Source organism: Mesoplodon mirus (assembly GCF_964341445.2).
Source record: "Mesoplodon mirus genome assembly, chromosome: 7".
In the NCBI taxonomy this organism is placed as follows: Eukaryota; Metazoa; Chordata; class Mammalia; order Artiodactyla; family Ziphiidae; genus Mesoplodon; species Mesoplodon mirus.
Genome location: NC_138983.1, coordinates 126,529,743 through 126,549,942, shown reverse-complemented (window position 1 = coordinate 126,549,942; position 20,200 = coordinate 126,529,743). Strand labels below are relative to the sequence as shown.

The window sequence follows — 20,200 nt, the reverse complement described above, 5'->3', positions numbered from 1 at the left end:
GGTTAATTCTTTGTCAGTTGCTTCATTTGCAAATATTTTCTCCCATTCTGAGGGTTGTCTTTTCATCTTGTTTATGGTTGCCTTTGTTGTGCAAAAGCTTTTAAGTTTCATTAGGTCCCATTTGTTTATTTTTGTTTTTATTTCCATTTCTCGAGGAGGTTGATCAAAAAGGATCTTGCTGTGATTTATGTCATAGACAGTTCTGCCTGTGTTTTCCTCTAAGAGTTTTATAGTGTCTGGCCCTAAATTTAGGATTTTAATCCATTTTGAGTTTATTTTTGTGTAGGGTGTTAGGGAGTGTTCTAATTTCATTCTTTTACAGATAGCTGTCCAGTTTTCCCAGCACCACTTATTGAAGAGGCTGTTTTTTCTCCTTGTATATTTTTGCCTCCTTTATCAAAAATAAGGTGACAGTATGTGCATGGGTTTATCTCTGGGCTTTTTATCCTGTTCCATTGATGTATATTTTTGTTTTTGTGCCAGTACCATACTGCCTTGATTACTGTAGCTTTGTAGCATAGTCTGAAGTCCGGAAACCTGATTCCTCCAGCTCCGTTTTTCTTTCTCAAGATTGCTTTGGCTATTCGGGGTCTTTTGTGTTTCCATACAAATTGTGAAATTTTTTGTTCTAGTTCTGTGAAAAAAGCCAGTGTACTTTGATAGGGATTGCATTGAATCTGTAGATTGCTTTGGATAGTATAGTCATTTTCACAATGTTGATTCTTCCAATCCAAGAACATGGTATATCTCTCCATCTGTTTGTATCATCTTTAATGTCTTTCAACAGTGTCTTATAGTTTTCTGTGTACAGGTCTTTTGTCTCCTTAGGTAAGTTTATTCCTAGGTATCTTATTCTTTTTGTTGCAGTGGTAAATGGGAGTGTTTCCTTAATTTCTCTTTCAGATTTTTCATCATTAGTGTATAGGAATGCAAGAGATTTCTGTGCATTAATTTTGTATCCTGCAACTTTACCAAATTCATTGATTAGCTCTAGTAGTTTTCTGGTAGCATCTTTAGGATTCTCTATGTATAGTATCATGCCATCTGCAAACAGTGACAGCTTTACTTCTTCTTTTCTGGTTTGTATTCCTTTTATTTCTTTTCATTCTCTGATTGCTGTGACTAAAACTTCCAAAACTATGTTGAATAATACTGGTGAGAGTGGGCAACCTTGTCTTGTTCCTGATCTTAGTGGAAATGGTTTCAGTTTTTCACCATTGAGGATGATGTTGGCTGTGGGTTTGTCATATATGGATGGCCTTTATTATGTTGAGGTAAGTTCCCTCTATGCCTACTTTCTGGAGGATTTTTGTCATAAATCAGTGTTGAATTTTGTTGAAAGATTTTTCTGCATCTATTGAGATGATCATATGGTTTTTTAAAACATCTTTATTGGAGTATAATTGCTTTACAATGGTGTGTTAGTTTCTGCTGTATAACAAAGTGAATCAGCTATACATATACATATATCCCCATATCCTCTCTCTCTTGCGTCTCCCTCCCACCCTCCCTATCCCATCCCTCTAGGTGGTCACAAAGCACTGAGCTGATCTCCCTGTGCTATGCGGCTGCTTCCCACTAGCTATCTATTCTATGTTTGGTAGAGTGGCATGGACATATATACACTACCGATCATATGGTTTTTATTCTTCAATTTGTTAATATGGTGTATCACATTGATTGATTTGCATGTATTGAAGAATCCTTGCATTCCTGGGATAAACCCCACTTGATCATGGTGTATGATCCTTTTAATGTGCTGTTGGATTCTGTTTGCTAGTATTTTGTTGAGGATTTTTGCATCTATGTTCATCAGTGATATTGGCCTGTAGTTTTCTTTCTTTGTGACATCCTTGTCTGGTTTTGGTGTCAGGGTGATGGTGGCCTCGTAGAATGAGTTTGGGAGTGTTCTTCCCTCTGGTATATTTTGGAAGAGTTTGAGAAGGATAGGTGTTAGCTCTTCTCTACGTGTTTGATAGAATTCACCTGTGAAGCCATCTGGTCCTGGACTTTTGTTTGTTGGAAGATTTTTAATCACAGTCTCAATTTCAGTGCTTGTTGGTTGGTCTGTTATATTTTCTATTTCTTCCTGGTCCAGTCTGGGAAGGTTGTGCCTGTCTAAGAATTTGTCCATTTCTTCCAGGTTGTCCATTTTATTGGCATAGAGTTGCTTGTAGTAATCTCTCATAAGCCTTTGTATTTCTGCAGTGTCAGTTGTTACTTCTCCTTTTTCATTTCAAATTCTGTTGATTTGAGTCTTCTCCCTTTTTTTCTTGATGAGTCTGGCTAATGGTTTATCAGTTTTGTTTATCTTCTCAAAGAACCAGCTTTTAGTTTTATTGATCTTTGCTATTGTTTCCTTCATTTCTTTTTCATTTATTTCTGATCTGATCTTTATGATTTCTTTCCTTCTGTTAACTCTGGGGTTTTTTTGTTCTTCTTTCTCTAACTGCTTTAGGTGTAAGGTTAGGTTGTGTATTTGAGATGTTTCTTGTTTCTTAAGGGATTGTATTGCTATAAACTTCCCTCTTAGAACTGCTTTTGCTGCATACCATACGCTTTAGGTCATCATGTTTTCATTGTCATTTGTTTAGAGGTATTTTTTGTTTTCCCCTTTGATTTCTTCAGTGATCTCTTGGTTATTTAGTAGTGTATTGTTTAGCCTCCATGTGTTTGTATTTTTTACACATTTTTTCCTTTAACTGATATCTAGTCTCATAGCGTTGTGGTCGGAAAAGATACTTGATACAATTTCAGTTTTCTTAAATTTAGCAAGACTTGATTTGTGACCCAAGATATGATCTATCCTGGAGAATGTTCCATGAGCACTTGAGAAAAATGTGTATTCTGTTGTTTTTGGATGGAATGTCCTATAAATATCAATTAAGTCCATCTTGTTTAATATATCATTTAAAGCTTGTGTTTCATTATTTATTTTCATTTTGGATGATCTGTCCATTGGTGAAAGTGGGGTGTTAAAGTCCCCTCCTATGATTGTGTTACTGTCGATTTCCCCTTTTATGGCTGTTAGCATTTGCCTTAAGTATTGAGGTGCTCCTATGTTGGGTGCATATTTACAATTGTTATATCTTCTTCTTGGATTGATCCCTTGATCATTATGTAGTGTCCTTCTTTGTCTCTTCTTATAGTCTTTATTTTAAAGTCTATTTTGTCTGATATGAGAATTGCTACTCCAGCTTTCTTTTATTTCCATTTTCATGGAATATCTTTTTCCATCCCCTCACTTTCAGTCTGTATGTGTCCCTAGGTCTGAAGTGGGTCTCTTGTAGACAGCATATGTATGAGTCTTGTTTTGGTATCCATTCAGCCAGTCTATGTCTTTTGGTTGGAGCATTTAATCCATTTACATTTAAGGTAGTTATTGATATGTATGTTCCTATTACCATTTTCTTAATTGTTTTGGGTTTGTTATTGTAGGTCTTTTCCTTCTGTTGTGTTTCTTGCCTAGAGTAGTTCCTTTAGCATTTGTTGTAGGGTTGGTTTGGTGGTGCTGAATTCTTTTAGCTTTTGCTTGTTTGTAAAGGTTTTAATTTCTCTATCAAATTTGAATGAGATCCTTGCTGGGTAGAGAAATCTTGGTTGTAGCTTTTTCCCTTTCATCACTTTAAATATGTCCTGCCACTTCCTTCTGACTTGCAGAGTTTCTGCTAAAAGATCAGCTGTTAACCTTATGGGGATACCCTTGTGTGTTATTTGTTGTTTTTCCCTTGCTGCTTTTAATATTTTTTCTTTGTATTTAATTTTTGATAGTTTGATTAATATGTGTCCTGGCGTGTTTCTCTTTGGATTTATCCTGTATGGGACTCTCTGTGCTTCCTGGACTTGATTGACTATTTCCTTTCCCATATTAGGGAAGTTTTCAACTATAATCTCTTCAGATATTTTCTCAGTCCCTTTCTTTTTCTCTTCTTCTTCTGGGACCTTTATAATTTGAATGTTGGTGCATTTAATGTTGTCCCAGAACTCTCTGAGACTGTCCTCAATTCTTTTCATTCTTTTTTCTTTATTCTGCTCTGTGGTAGTTATTTCCACTATTTTATCTTCCAGGTCACTTATCCGTTCTTCTGCCTCAGTTATTCTGCTATGATTCCTTCTAGAGAATTTATAATTTCATTTATTGTTTTGTTTAGCATTGTTTGTTTGCTCTTTAGTTCTTCTAGGTCCTTGTTAAACATTTCTTGTATTTTCTCCATTCTATTTCCAAAATTTTGAATCATTTTACTGTCATTACTCTGAATTCTGTTTCAGGTACACTGCCTATTTCCTCTTCATTTGTTTGGTGTGGTGGGTTTTTACCTTGCTCCTTCATCTGCTGTGTGTTTCTCTGTCTTCTCATTTTGCTTAACTTACTGTGTTTGGGGCAAGGCTGCAGGTTTGTAGTTCCTGTTGTTTTTGGTGTCTGACCCCAGTGGCTAAGAGTGGTTCAGTGGGTTGTGTAGGCTTCCTGGTGGGGGGGGGGGTGGCTGGTGCCTGTGTTCTGGTGGATGAGGCTGGATCTTGTCTTTCTGTTGGGCAGGACTGCGTCCAGTGGTGTGTTTTGGGGTGTCTGTGACCTTATTATGATTTTAGGCAGCCTCTCTGCTAATGGGTGGGGTTGTGTTCCTGTCTTGCTAGTTGTTTGGCATCGGGTGTCCAGCATTGTAGCTTGCTGGTTGTTGAGTGGGGCTGGGTCTTAGCATTGAGATGGAGATCTCTGGGAGAGCTTTCGCCATTTGATATTACGTGGAGCTGGGAGGTCTCTGAACTCGGCTCTCCCACCTCAGAGGCACAGGCCTGACACCCGGCTGGAGCACCAAGACCCTGTCAGCCACACAGCTCAGATGAAAAGGGAGAAGAAAAAAGAAAGAAAGAAAATAATAATAAAATAAAAAAGTTATTAAAATAAAAAAATTATTAAAAGTAAAAATTAAAAAGTTATAAAAAAAAGAAAGAACGAAGAGAGCAACCAAACCAATAAACAAGTCCACCAATGATAACATGTGCTAAATACTATACTAAAAAAAAAAAAAAAAAAAAAAAGGACAGGCAGGGGCTTCCCTGGTGGCGCAGTGGTTGAGAGTCCGCCTGCCGATGCAGGGGACGCGGGTTCGTGCCCCTGTCCGGGAGGATCCCACATGCCGCGGAGCGGCTGGGCCCGTGAGCCATGGCCGCTGGGCCTGCACGTCCAGAGCCTGTGCTCCGCAACGGGAGAGGCCACAACAGTGAGAGGCCCGCGTAATGCAAAAAAAAAAAAAAAAAAAAAAAAGGACAGGCAGAATCCTTGGACAAATGGTAAAAGCAAAGCTATACATATGAAATCACACAAAGAAGCATACACATACACACTCACAAAAAGAGAAAAACGAAAAAAAATTTACATATATATATAAAAAAAAGGAAGAGAGCAACCAAATCAGTAAACAAATCTACCAATGATAATAAACCCTAAATACTAAACTAAGATAAACATAAAACCAGAAACAAATTAGATGCAGAAGGCAAACCCAAGTCTGCAGTTGCTCCCAAAGTCCCCCGCCTCAATTTTGGGACGGTTCGTTGTCTATTCAGGTATACCACAGATGCAGGGTACATCAAGTTGATTGTGGAGATTTAATCCACTGCTCCTGAGGCTGCTGGGAGAGATTTCCCTTTCTCTTCTTTGTTCGCACAGCTCCCAGGGTTCAGCTTTGGATTTGGACCCACCTCTGCGTGTAGGTCGCCTGAGGGCGTCTGTTCCTGCCCAGACAGGACAGGGTTAAAGGAGCAGCTGATTCAGGGGCTCTGGCTCACTCAGGCCGGGGGGAGGGAGGGGTACGGATGTGGGGCGAGCCTGCGGCAGCAGAGCCCGGCGTGAACTTGCACCAGCCTGTGGCGCACCGTGCGTTCTCCCGGGGAGGTTGTCCCTGGATCACGGGACCCTGGCAGTGGTGGGCTGCACAGGCTCCCGGGAGGGGAGGTGTGGAGAGTGACCTGTGCTCGCACACAGGCTTCTTGGTGACGGTAGCAGTGGCCTTAGCGTCTCATGTCCGTCTCTAGAGCTCGTTTAGGCGGTGCTCTGAATCCCCTCTCCTCGTGCACCCCGAAACAATGGTCTCTTGCCTCTTAGGCAGGTGCAGACTTTTTCCCGGACTCCCTCCCGGCTAGCTGTGGCGCACTAGCCCCCTTCAGGCTGTGTTCACGCAGCCACCCCCAGTCCTCTCTCTGGGGTCTGACCTCCGAAACCCGAGCCTCAGCTCCCAGCCCCCGCCCGCCCTGGCGGGTGAGCAGACAAGCCTCTCGGGCTGGTCAGTGCTGGTCGGCACTGATCCTCTGTGCGGGCACCTCTCCGCTTTGCCCTCTGCACCCCTGTTGCTGCGCTTTCCTCCGTGGCTCTGAAGCCCCCCCGGCCCACCACCACCACCACTTCTCTACCAGTGAAGGGGCTTTCTAGTGTGTGGAAACCTTTCCTCCTTCCCAGCTCCCCCCGAGAGGTGCAGGTCCTGTCCCTATTCTTTTGTCTCTGTTTTTCCTTTTTTCTTTTGCCCTACCCAGGTATGTGGGGAGTTTCTTGCCTTTTGGGAGGTCTGAGGTCTTCTGCCAGCGTTCAGTAGGTTGTAGGAGTTGTTCCACATGTAGATGTATTTCTGATGTATTTATGGGGAGGAAGGTGATCTCCATGTCTTACTCCTCCACCATCTTGAAGGTCTACCTTACTGGGCTCCTGCTGTCTTTCTGGGGCTCAGTCCAGCTCTCGGATCCCACAGCTGCACCTGGGAATTCTGTTGCCTCCCTGGGGCTCCACTTCGATCGGGGAGTAAGGACTTTTTCTCTGTGGCCCATTGACATCTTTTCAATGTTTTCCAGTGCTTTTTTCCCATCTCTCTTACCTCACTTTCTCCCTTCCCCTCCCCCAGGATGGAAATTTTCCCCTAGTATAGTGAGAAGGGTAATCTTGGTTCTGTTCATTTCTTGTCTATGTTGGGAATCCTTGCCATTTCTCTAAGGGTCTGGGCTTTTGGAATCTAAAAGTAGGAGGAGAGACCCTTTCTCCCTGCATTTGGCTGTCATACTCTCTCAGAGAATAACCTGGCTGCTTTAATGGGAAGAAGGATCAGGGGCATGGGAGAGGGAAAGGCTAGGGTGGGGGAAATTGTGAAATATTTAAGAATACAATTCACTACTTGATGATAATAATGACGACAGGAGTAATGGTGTAATTAGCATCTACTGAACACTTCCTGAGTGCCCAGTCCTCTCCCAAGTGCTCTATATATGGCATCTCCACTAATCACCACAACAACTCCATGTGTATTTATTATTAGGCTTATTTTTCATAAGAGCAAATTGAAGTCTTGCGAGGGACAGCGGTCTGCTCGGGTTCCACATTTTGCAAATGATGGGCATGGGCTTCGCATGCAAGGCTGCTCTACCAAAGGCTGTGCGTAACCTTGCACCTCTGGCCTCTTGGCAACACCTCTGGAGCCTCAAGACACAGAGCCATGGAGATGGGGAATCAGATGATGCTTCCACCTGCCTGTGGCCCCTCATCCAGCAGGAGTGGGGCTGTCTTCCTTCCCTGCCCCAGCAGGGGTGGGCTGTCTCCGTGTGCCCCCATGGTCAGCTTCTCCCTACAAACCTGGTTTCCTGCTCTGCTTCTGCTTCAGCACGTTTCCAGTCTCTCTCTCTCTCCCTCCCTCTCTTTCGCTCTTTTTCTTTGTTTGCCTTTACAAATAAAATATAAATTTAACCAAGAGCTCATACCACAAAAAGGGAAGAAGTGATAAGTATAAGCAGCAAACAGAGCCCAGGGGTTAACACCCTGCTACCACATACGAGGGCTCTGTGGGGAGAGGATCAAGGATCTGTGTGTCTCTGCTCTCGGCCGCCCTCCAGGCTGCCCTTCCTGCTTCATGCAGAGGAGAGACGTCCTGGGCTTCTCCCCAGACAGCAGTGCCTTTTTCAAAACGTAGAAAGCCTGCAGCTTCAGGAAGGCTTCCCAGCTCCAAATTATCTCTACTGTCAGAGGACTGTTACTTTGGAAAAACAAGCTGACTGTAAAAAATCAGGTATCAGACATTCACATCTTAGCATGACTTAGCTGAACTAGCTGGCCAGGATCCAGATTCTTAGGGGACAGTCATTTTGATGGCAGTGGGGAGGGAGGAGAGGAAATTTGGAACATGATGCAGTCAGTTGGTATAGGGGGCCGCGAGAGGGCTCTGGGCAGCTGGGTGAAGGATGTGTGTCTCTCTGCAGGTGACGACTCCATCAGCACCTTGGGCCTGCTCCTCTGCCTGGGTCTTTTGCTGCTGCTTGTGTCCATCCTGGGCTACAGCCTGGCCAAGTGGTACCAGCGTGGGTACTGCTGGGAGGGTGAGTGAGCGCTGGACCCCGTCACCCAAGCTCAGCCCAGTCCCTCCTCTCCTGTGGCATTTGGCCAGGCCAGATGGGGCTGCAAACTTTTCAGCACGGAGTCATGCAAAAATATTTCCTGTGGTGGCCGCAGTGGTTGAAGCCTTGGGTGGGTGGCTGAGCGCTTGAGGTGTGTTTGGGGAGAGGGTGGGGCCTTTATTGAGGGAGTGGAGGTTCTTCTCCTCCCCCAGCAAGCAGTCAGCTTCCTCTTCCTTCAGAGCTCACAGGAGTCCACCTCCCAGGCCTGTGCAGGCCACAAGGCTGAGGATGATGCGCTAGACAGGCCAAGCTCCAGCTGTCTTCTACCCTGGCTCCTAGAGCCTCTCTTGCCCTGCCCTCTCTTGGTCCTCTCTCCTAAGCTTGCTGATGCTTCGGCCTCACTGGGCGTCTCCTGGAATTTGCTGGGGTGCTCCCAACTCTGATCCATATCTGCACTTCCCATAGGACCCAGGAGAACTGGGAGGGCACACTGGAGTGCCGAGAGGCAGAGGACATCTCCCAGATCTGCAATGAAGTTCAACAGCTTCCGTGGATGTCTGTTGAGCACCTACTATGTGCCAATGCACTTGTGCCTAGTATGATTTTTTAAAAAATTCCATGCGGAGATGAAATTCTTAGTCTCTCTTTTTTATAGGTGAGGATGTGAGGCTAAAGTCACAGAGTTGGAAAGTGGTAGAGTCTGGATTCAGGCCTCCTTCCCAGAGTAATCAGTGCCCTTGATGGAGGGGTCCCTAGTGTCAGGATCTATCCTCAAAGACTGGGGGTTCTGTCTGGGAAGAAGGGGTGTACCCATGGGTCTGGGCCAGGAAGCAGACGCTGAAGGACTGGGAACCTCCCATGGCATCCTGCAGCCCTGCCTAGCCACCCCACACCTTCCAGACAGGGGTGAGGGAGCACTAGATGCTCCCAGAACAGTGATGGGCCGCTCTCCCTGTAGGTACTAACCCTATGTTTTCCGATTGTCTTTCTAGGGCCTAATTTTGTCTTCAATTTGTACCAGATCTGGTGAGTAGATTCAGGGCAGATCTGGGTGGGATGGGCATGGGGGGTTAGGTATGCTTGAGAAAGAATCAAAGATGGAGCTCAAGTTTACTGCTTGCCTTCCCTGTCTCCTCCCCACGTCCCTAAACAAACGAGAAAAGGAAGGAGCCAGGGTCCATTTAGAAAGTTCCATGAACGAACACTTGAACATGGACAGGACCATGTAAGATCCAAATGACAGTGCTCCTCTTAGCATTCACCCCTGGGCAGGCACCATCCATCCATCCATTCATTCATTTATTCATTCACCCATCATGTATTTGGTAAAGATCTATTGTAGCAGGTACTGTGGTGTTAGTTTCTAAGGGTACAAAGATAACTGGGCATAGCTCCTGTCTTCAAGCATTTCACTGTCTGTGGTGGACACCTGCCTGATTACAAATAATTTAATCTCAGGCATAACATGCTGTCAAATGAAGACAATCAGGCATTCGGGGTGTGGGATTTGGAAACTCCTCTTGTGATAAGTCATCTCATCTGCTCTTTGTCACGTGGCAGCTTCTCATCTGGCCTGAGAGATGGGGTAACTCTGATTCTGGAAGGTAAGCCAGTGAGTCAGTGAGTCACTGCCAGAAGTTCTTCCCATGCTCTGGTTCCAGGAAGAGGCCTGGTTCTCAGCCCCAGTAACTTGATTGGCTCATCTTTCTCAGGAACATGAAGGATCTGGAGGTGGGTCCACCCTTCACCATCAGTGGCCACATCAGCTGTCCGGATGGTGGCTACCTGAAGTTCTCCAACAGATTGGTCTGATGAGGGGAACATCAGCTTTCTGGAGCCCCAGAGAGGTGAGTGGAAGGTTGGTGAGCTGAGTGAGTCTGGTGTCCCAGTGTGGTCCTCAGATGGTCCAGGCACCCCAAACCTAGCACCAAGGACTGCTTGGAACCCGGAGATGATTTGTTTCATCCCCCGCCTTCTGGAGAGTGAGTGCTCTAGGGGATGATCTCAGGGATGAAGGCCTGGGGTCATGCTGTCTCCCACTCCCCACCTCCTGCTAGCCCTGGGCCGCTCCTTTTCCACTTGATCCATGTCCTGCCTTTCTTTCCTGGGGAAGTTCTATTTCTGATCAGGTGGAAATTTCTAGAATAGAGCTTTGTATCTCAACCCTTTGCTCTGAGATGAAGATTCCAGATGGCCACCCTCTCCAAGAAGCATTGCTGTAGAGCTTCTGAACTTTCCGAACTTTCTAAGCCCAGGAGCCATCCCTATTTCCTGGCTGGCTGACCCTTTGGTCACACCTTTCCTTGCCCGCCTTCAAGCCCATCCCTCTTCACAGCACAGTTGCTTTCACCCATCTAAACATTTCCTCCCTCCAGCAGTCCCTCACAGACCCTCAGTTCCTCTCTCATCTCTTCCCCACAGGACTCCACACTCACCTCTTCCATGTGTTCCTCCCTCTGCCCTGATGTGATGGTTTAGAGGAATCTTTCCCAAGACTCATTTCTTTGTCACTTTCCCCTTTTTTTTTTTCTGCAGGAGGAGGCTCCTGGCTCAGCACTTGCCCCTCCCGGCCTCCCCTGCCTTCACCCCTGGGTCTTCAAGGCCTGGCCTGGCCCCCTCTTGTGAACATTGAGGAGTCTTCTCTGGGGACACCACCAGCCTCTGGCATTCTCTCCCCCAGGAGAGTCAGGCCTCTGGGGACAGAGTCTGTGGAGTCACAATGGCTTTCTCACAGAAACAGAGATGACCACGTCCCAGCGAGAAAGGGCTGGTTCCCGGGAGGCCTCTGAGCCTGTGGGCGGAGTTCCAGGTGCCCAGCTGGCCGGTGTGGTTGGGGCCTGCTACCTGGGGCATCCCCAGTCACTTCCCTGCAGGACTGACACAAGGGCCAGAAAACCTGTCACATCCTCCATAGGCAAAGTCATGTGGGAGGGAGGGTGATTCCACTTTCAACCTTCCTACCAGAAGCCAAGTTCCCCTAAGAGCTGAAGGCTGAGCTTAGGCCTTGACTCGCATTTGGTTCTGGCACTTTCAGCAAGTCTCCCAACCCCTCATGCCCTCCCACACACGTGTCCACCACCGGGGGCTGTTTTCTCTGCTGCTGACCAGCGTTGGTGCCTCCCAAACAATTTTGAGGGCAGTGCTGAGAATGGTCTAGAAACACATTCTTGTTTTTAGCTTCCTGTGATGGGGTGGGCATAGTGTGGCAAGCTCAATCTCCCATGTTCTCCATTTCCCGTGGAAGGCCTGCCCTGTGATGTGGAAAGTGGACCAGAAGTGGTGAGAGTGGGGAAGAGGAGCCAAGATTAGCCTGAAGAAAACAGATAACGCACACGGGAAATCCAGAACCAAGTATAGCTTTGTGACAGGAGAACAGTTTGTTCTTGAGTCATCCTTCCTCCGGGCTGTGCCCTACTGGACCCGAGGTGGGGCCTGAACTGGGATGTCAGCTTAGTAGGTACTTAATGCAGAGTTGTTCAATCCAGAGAGATTGAGTTCCTGGGGCAGCTGTGGATGGAGCAGGGCCTGAGGGGGCCCTGCCACTAATGAAACTGCAGTTAGAACTACCAGCCACTGGTCTCCCTGCCCATGTCCCAGCAACAAGGCAGACAAGATGCAGAAGCCCAGGACCATGATAGGCGAGGAGGAGAGAAGTCACGGTATTTGTCCTCCTATCCTCTTTCCTGAGGCCTGGTTTCTTTCTTACTTTGGGTTCTAGCAGATTGCCGAGGAAGGAAGGAGGGAAGGGAGGGAGGGAGGGAAGGAAGGAAGGAAGGAGGGAAGGAAGGAGGGAAGGAAGGAGGGAGGGAGGGAGGGAAGGAGGGAGGGAAGGAGGGAGGGAGGAAGGAGGGAAGGAAGGAGGGAGGGAAGGAGGGAAGGAAGGAGGGAGGGAGGAAGGAGGGAAGGAAGGAGGGAAGGAAGGAGGGAGGGAGGGAAGGAGGGAGGGAGGGAAGGAGGGAGGGAGGAAGGAGGGAAGGAAGGAGGGAGGGAGGGAGGGAAGGAGGGAGGGAGGAAGGAGGGAAGGAAGGAGGGAGGGAGGGAGGGAAGGAGGGAAGGAAGGAGGGAGGGAGGAAGGAGGGAAGGAAGGAGGGAAGGAAGGAGGGAGGGAGGGAAGGAGGGAGGGAGGGGACTTATAGCTGCTATCCCCTTACTTCCCTCCAGGGTCTGGGGGCCATTCTCTCAATGTAGCCAGGCTCCAACTTAATAAACCAAATCTCTGGATTTGGAGGTCTTCAGCTGGGCCCTGACTCCTCTATTCCTGAGTAGGTGGGGCTGGGGAAGAGCCCCCCAAGAGACTTTGGATCCCTCCCTTCCTTGAAGGCCTATTGCGGGGGAAGGGCTGACTTTGGTGTCCTTCTTCCTTGCATTTCAGTTCTGAGGGCTGAGCCCCATTTCTTAACCCAGGGGGTGTCCAGCCTCAATAAACTCTCAGCTATGCCCTGCTCAGTGTGGTTCCTGCATCTGCAGCCCCGGCAGGACTGTCCTAGGCCCCTGAAAGTGCTCAGAACTCAGCGGCCTTGGGAAAAACTGAAAGGATGGGGCCCAGAGCCCAGGTGGTCTTGGCCCCCGGTTTGGTGGCTTCAGGTTAGGAGACAGGAACAGCTGCCGAGGGCTGGGAGAATGGAGGGTATTTCCTCCATTCTGCTCCTCAGTTGGGAGCAGAACTGAGACTGGGCCACTTCCTCTTTTTGGGTCCTCTGACGTGTTCCCTGTCCTCTCTGCCTCCCCCTCGTTTTCCTGACTTCCGTAGTCTGACTGGTAGCACGGATTTCTTTACCCTGGATTCTACATGTTTCCCTTGGGGGCAGATTCCAGCTGCTTCAGAAACGATAAGGGAGAAGATGCCGAGAAATCTGGCTTTAAGTCTGGTTGGTCTGGGCATTGGCTGGGCACCCAGACCCATGGCCGTGCCAGCACCGACCCCCCCAGGCCCTCCTCCTCCCTTTATTCTTCATCTCACTGGCCCCAGGAGTCAGGAAGCAGTCACGAGTGTCAGCAGTTCCATGGGCTGGCCCTTCCCATGTTCACTGTCACCATGTTCCTCTTTGGTGTCTTTGCCAGGGCTGCCTTTGCCTAGAATGCCTTCTCCTCCCCACTCCCACCCCCAGCTACATCTAGTCTCCATGGTTGGCTTAAGTCTCATCTTGCCTGTGGCTTCTCTCAGGACTCTAGATTTGATGCCACCCGACCAGGCAGGGTTACGTCCCACAGGTTTTTAGTAACTGCTGAAAGTGAAGTCCATAGGCGGTGCTTAATAAATGCCTGCTGAGTGGAGAGAAACACCCAGTTTCTCTGGCCACAGAAGGCTGCCTTGTCCTAGAGAAAGATGCCAAGGTGACATGAGGAAGAGCAGAAACTGCTGATACAATACGCAGTCTGCAGAGTATAATGCATTTCCATGCATGTTACTGTGTCTTGAAACTTGTAGCAACCTTGTGACGTGGAGATGATTACTCGTCCCATTTTACATATGGAGAGGCTGACGCTCAGAGAGGTGTATGCTTTGCCTAAGGCTGCACAGCCAGCCACTGACTGCATTGGAGCCTGAGTAGAATCTGAGGCCTCACAGATGCAGCCTGATCTCAGGTGGGAGGAGGGTTGAACACTGTAGAACAGGGTCTGGTCTTGACCTGTCCTGCCATGCTGTGTGGCCATGGGCTGTCACTTCACCACCCTGGGCTTCAATTTCAGCATCTGGCAATCGAGGACTGGCCTACTTCTCCAAGGTTCCTCTCTTTTACTTGAAGGAGAAAAAGAGTCTCACCTTCTAATCTCTGTACTCTGTGTGTTTAGCATAGCACCTGTCACTTAGTAGGCATTCAATACACAAAAGAGGCAAGTATAATACAAAGTGTAGTTATAACTCTCTAACTCGGGAGGTGGCAGCTGAAAGGTGATGGCTGCAGTTCCCTTAGGCCCTGACGGTTTAGGATCCTAAATATTACTCAGTCGTTCTTTGACTTTGGCTAAGTCTGACCAGCTCACGGGACTGGACCATTCCCAACCGAGCCCTTCTTGAGCAGGAAGGTAAAACACTAACATTTGCTGATCAAAGATCAGTGCAAAGCAGGGACTTCAAATGCACTGTCTCACTTCGTCCTCCCAGCCTCACAGGTGAGGGAACAGAGGCTCAGGGTCTGCTGAAATGATTTGCTTAAGGCCAGGCAAGAATGTTTTCTTTATAACTCTTGCTCACCTTTAGCCTCTGCCCAAGCTAGCAGCTCCCTGAGCTCCCTGGGCCCCTCACTCTGGTCTCTAATCTCTTTTCTAGGTCCCCTGGTGTGGTGAGAAGGGCTCCTCAGAAGCCTGGCCTCTTCAGGCCTTGTCCTCAGCCCTGAGCTTCTCACTGACCCATTCCTCATTCTTTCTTTTATTTTTTATATCCCCTTTCACTTCCAAATCATCAGATTCTGCCCATTCTTTAGGTCATCTCAATTTTCACTTCTCCAGAGAAACCTCTTCAACATCTGTGGATCTTCTTGTCTTCTGAGTTTTAATTACAGATACTCTCTGGCTACCATCACTTAATTATCGATCATTCCCTTGTATTCATTTATTCATGCAGCTTCTCTAATAGGCCAGGAACTGTGCTAGGCACTGTGCGGGGATCCAATCTCTCTTGAGATTAACCTCGCTCTCTCCTATTTGATGGGTACTTTTTGCAGGCAAAATTCAGATCTTATACCTTTTCTGAGTTCCTTATGGTACCTTGCATGGCTCTGGCCATAGCCAGGAACTCCTCAGGAAATTATGTTGAAAGATTCTTCAGTCTCTTCAGGGAATCTTGGGTGTTGCTTCATCCCTGGTCCAATCCCGGGTGCTTGGAAAACCAAAACTTTCTATTTTCTCTTCCCGTCCTCAATCATGTTCAACCCTTTGATCATCAACTGATACAGATCTGGAGAAAGTGCTCACAGTGACTTTTTCTATTTGAGGGATAATGGCCAAACCCATGAAGTAGCTGGACAGGTGAGGGGGGAGCTCTGCTCTCCTGTAGCTTCCTTTTCAGCCGTCATGCCCTTGCTCCATGCCACTGACCACGGAGGGCCTAGTGTCTATGGTGTCCCTCTCTCTGGCCCAGGGTTCTGAGAACCTCAAAGTGGGAGTAGTCGAGTTTATCGTTACTGTATTTTTTAAAGTGCTTAGTGATCAAAAACCATCTAGAAACAGTGATATTTAAGCAGATCTGGTACAAAACAGGAAGCCAGTGGCCTGGTGAATTCTCACACTTGGGGACCAGAAGTGAAAATATTCTGTCTGCCCAGAGCAGCAACAGGCCAACAAAACAACAGGTGGGGCAGTGCCAGAGATCCTGGTAGACTCCCTGTCTCTTGGATTTTTCCTGCAGAGCCATGGGGGTAGTCTCCCCCTCCCCAAAGCCTAGGGTGAGGTTTCTCATACACAAGCAGGGAGCCATAGAGAGGCAGAAGGGTGGAAAATGTAAGAAACCTCATCTTCAGGTCTTCAGCCCCAGTAGCTGGTGGGTCCTAGGTGCCTTGTTTGTATAAGGCTGCCACTGGACTTGAGGATTCTGAGGTCCCTTCCAGCTGCAAGGCTATTTCGGAGTGTGGGTGACTTCAGTTCCCCAGTGCTGGGGGAGGGAGGCAGGGGAGGAGGGAGGCAGGGGAGGAGGGAGGCAGAGATACCTCTGAGTGTGTGTGTGTGTGTGTGTGTGTGTGTCCACTGCAGAGGTGAGCCAAGGAAGAGAGGGATCGTGTCTTGTCACTGGCTGTATTCCCAGAGGGCCCGCCCATGACAGGTGCTCAATGAATGTTTGCTGAAGGGGTGAATGGCTGCATGTTCAATGTTTTCACGGTCCCTTGCCTTGCCTCCTGACCACATCCCCTTGCTCTAGGCTTCCTGTTTAGTCTGTAGCCCTGAGTCCCTCCAACACCTGAGAGCTATAGGGTGAAAACAGTAAAGAAGGGAATAATCATGGCATAATATGATGAAGCCGAGAAGATGACAAGCCTGAAAATAAAATCAAATTTATATCCTGACCGCTTTCATTTCAGCTCGGTCTAATGTCTCCCAAGTATACATTCAGCCTCAGGCTACCATTAACCACATTGCCATCTCATATTTGGACATTATACTACTTCAACATCTTTCACATGCTTTTCTCTGTGAGGAAATCCACTCCTTCAGGCATTCATTTATTCATAAAAAATGTACTGAGCACCTATGCTATATATTAGCCATTGGTTGGATGTGAAGGATACAGAGAGAAATCAAGAGGAGTCTCTGCTCTCCAAGAGCTCACAGTGAAATGAGCACAGAATGTTGTATGTTCAATGACAGCAGTATGCCCAGTGCATTCATGAGAGGAGTCAGATTGAAGATTACTCTCTCCATTTGGCAGATGAGAAGACTGAGGCCCAGAGCTGACATGACAAGATTGAGCTGGGTGACGGTAGAACTCAGGTCTCCTGAACATTCTTTCCACTTCCTGGGTCTGTTGCCTCTTCCCTTTTGCATCTCCAGACCAGCCACCTTGGCTTGGAAGCTTGTTCATGGATTGGTCCTTTCAGCCTGGGTGGACTGATGGGCACTTCCTCCACGTGAGTGTTTTGCTTTCTTCAATCCATTGTATCATGCCACACAGTGCTTGTTCTACTAGATGTGTGGTTTCTTTGCCCCAGGTTTGAACTGTGGGCTCAGATCTTACGATATCTCAAGTTTTGGAAGTCTCCCAACCTCACTTAGCATAATCTAATAAATTATGTATTTTACTCCTTTCAATTCAGTCCAACAAATGTGCATTGAACACTCTAGCTGGACCAAATGCCCCTCCTATGGACTGCTGTGCACATCTGCATCACAGCACGTTCAGCTGATGATCCCTTATGTCCTCTTGGCTCCACCCCTGATTCTGGCCAGTTCTGAGTGGGCTCTGACTGACTTTGTGCTATCCAGTCTCTTCTGCAGTGCCCACCGCACATCACTTGCTTTCTGCCCTGGCTCCTTCTTTTCTGGGGGAGCCCATGCAGCCCTGTTCACCAGCAGCCCGAGAGTACAGATGAGTCAGCATCTCTGGGGGAAGCATCAGCCAGTGAAGTTCAGGAGCTGATGAATTAGGACTTCTACTGTCAGTGCTCAGGGGACAGTTGGAAGAGGCCTCTGTATGCTGCAAGAAACATTCCAGTGGGATCAGGGTTCAGTTGCTCCCAGCATGACCAGCCTGATAACATATTCTTGTTTGGGCTTTTCCTTCTCCTGTTCCCTCACTCTTGTTCCCTCTGATTGCCTTCTAAGTAAACCACCTGCCCATAATTCCTTGAATCAGGCTCTGCTTCTGGATGGGGCAGTCTAGGCTAAGGCAGCACTTACAGCCTTATATTGTAAGTCTGTATTCATTTATTTACTTGCTCATTCATTCCTTCAAGAAATACAAACTGAAGTTTGGGAATGTAGGAGAGAACAAAAGAGATAAAGTCCCTGTCTTTACAGCTCTTATATTTTATTGGGAGAGACAGACTATGACCAAATAAACACATAAATCGATCTTGTCACTTCAGATAATGATAAGTGCTCTGAAGGAAATAAGCTGGGGATAGAGGGATGAAGTAGAGATGGGGTGGATACTTGGGGAGGGTGGTGAGGAGAGACTTCTTCAAAGAGTCTCCATTTGAGGAGACACTTGAATTAAATGAGGAGGGAATGCAGGATAAGACCTGGGACGAGCAAGGGCAAATGACCTGAGATGGAAATTAGCTTGAAGCAGAGTGGGCAGGTGGAGGCTGCAGCAGGTGTGTCGAGAGAGTGGGCAGATACCAACTCATCTGGATTTTACCACCCCTTTGGACCAAGAGCAAAGGAGAGGGCCTCCAGCAGGGGAATAACATGACCTGAGTCATACGTTATAAAGATCACATTGGCTACGGCACTGGAGTAAGTATACTGTACAAATCATGCTGCATTAGACTAACGGAGCAGGGGTGGAAATAGAGGGGCAGGAAGGGGATGAACAGTGGTCCAGGTGAGACCTGATAATGGATTTGACCAGGATGATCATGTGGGAGTGGTGACAAGTGGTTGGGTTCACCATCTATTTGGAAGGTGGAGCTGATAGGACCTACCTGATGGATCAGATGTGGGTTGTGAAGGGATGACACCTGGTTTTTTGTTATGAACAACTGGGTAAATGATAGTGCCATTTACTCAGGAGGGGAAGACTGGGGGAGGAATGAGTGTGTGAGGGAGTCAAGAGTTCTGTTGCAGACATATTTTTGAGATGCGTGCTAGACATCTAAATGGAGCTGCTCAGAAGGCAGCAGAGTTAGGGAGAAGTCCTGCTTGGGCATTTGGAAGTCACCAGCAACCAGATGGCATTTAAAGGTACGGACTGGGTGATACCATCTAGGAGCAGTGAGGAGAGAAGGGTTGAGTTTAATAGAACAAGCAGCAAATCATCAAGTTATTCTCGAAAGCAGTGACTCTCAGGCTTTAATGTATATGGGAATCACCTGCAACCTGATCACCTGGAACTTGTTTATTAAGCAGGTCCCTGGGAACTAGCCTTAGAAATTCTGGGCCTTGAGAAAAAGCTTAGGAAGACAAGTACCCCCAGGTGATTTGAGTGCCCTGGGGGATAGGTAGAGGGGTGCCTAGGATTTGCATGACTAGGTAGCAGGATCCTGAAGAATATTTCTGTGCTCTCCAGGGCCATCATGAGGACTTAACCTCCACCAGCCCCTCCTTCCTTGTGCAGGTAGAGGTATACAGGTGTGGCACCCACACCCAGACCTTTGCTGGTCATGTACTAATCTTCACCAGCACCCCTCCCTGTGCCTGCTCCAGAGCTAACCAGCCCTACAGATCAGCTGATTGACTAAAAACTCTCAGCTGCACCCTTGTGATGGGCTGTGATTGTCCGAGGAACAACATGGCACCAATGACAGTGGGGTCTGCAAGACAGGTGCCCAGCATAGGCATGGCTAAGAGCAGAGGAATGGCAGCCTGCTTTTCCTCTAGGTGGGCGATCATGAGGTGAGTATTTTAACTGTATATTGGCTGCAGAGGAGCTTGGTGGTCTTCTCCATACCTTTGAATGTGAACTTGACCTAAGTGGGTCCTAGCACAAAGGCTTTCATATCCGAATCCTCAGCTCTGAGCCCTCACCCAGTGCCAGGCCTGCCTTGCCAACTGCTGGAGGATCGTCTCCTTGGCTGACCTATCAACCCCAGAACTCACCATCTCCCCTTTTCCCCCATGCCCATGTCTCCCTTCCACGACCATATTCCACTTTTCTCCTCATCCACATTGCAGTATGATTAGTACCTCTGATTCCTGTTTCTCTCACTCTGGGTTGTCATCAAGTCTTGCCAATATTCTCTTCAAATTGTCTTTTGAATCTGTCACTTCCTCTCTTCCCACTGTCCCTGCTCATTTAATTGGATTATTGTTTAAGCCTCTGTCATGGACTGAATGTTTGTGGTCCCCCCATTCATATGTTGAAGCCCTAACCCCTGGTATTAGGAGGTGGGGCCTTTGTGATTAGGGTTAGATGAAGTTGTGAGAGAGAAGCTCTCACAGTGGAAAAAGTATCCTTACAAGAAGAGGGAGAGAAACCAGAGCTCTCTACCACCCCTACCCCCATCCCATCCCACTATGGAAGGAGAAGGAGAAGGGGCCATCATGAATCTTTAGCCTCATCTGCAAGTCAGGAAGAGAGCCCTCACCGAGAAATGAATCTGCCAACACCTTGGTCTTGGACATCCTGGCCTCCAGAACAGTGAGAAATAACTGTGGTGGTGTTGAAGCACGGTATCTTGTTACAGCAGCCTGAGCTGACTAGTACAACCTCCTGTTCAGTTTCTCTAATGCTTGC

General features: G+C 47.6%; 1 protein-coding gene across 1 annotated transcript; it reads left to right on the top strand.

Annotated features, from left to right (window-relative positions):
- Positions 1 to 8,159: 8,159 nt before the first annotated feature.
- SMIM35 (small integral membrane protein 35) lies at positions 8,160 to 10,182 on the top strand (the record flags this gene model as incomplete). Its single annotated transcript, XM_082629512.1, has 3 exons — positions 8,160 to 8,352; positions 9,363 to 9,396; positions 10,083 to 10,182. The coding sequence occupies 3 exons, from the start codon at positions 8,160 to 8,162 to the stop codon at positions 10,180 to 10,182; spliced, it is 327 nt and encodes a 108-aa protein (XP_082485638.1).
- Between the last annotated feature and the right edge of the window lie 10,018 nt (positions 10,183 to 20,200).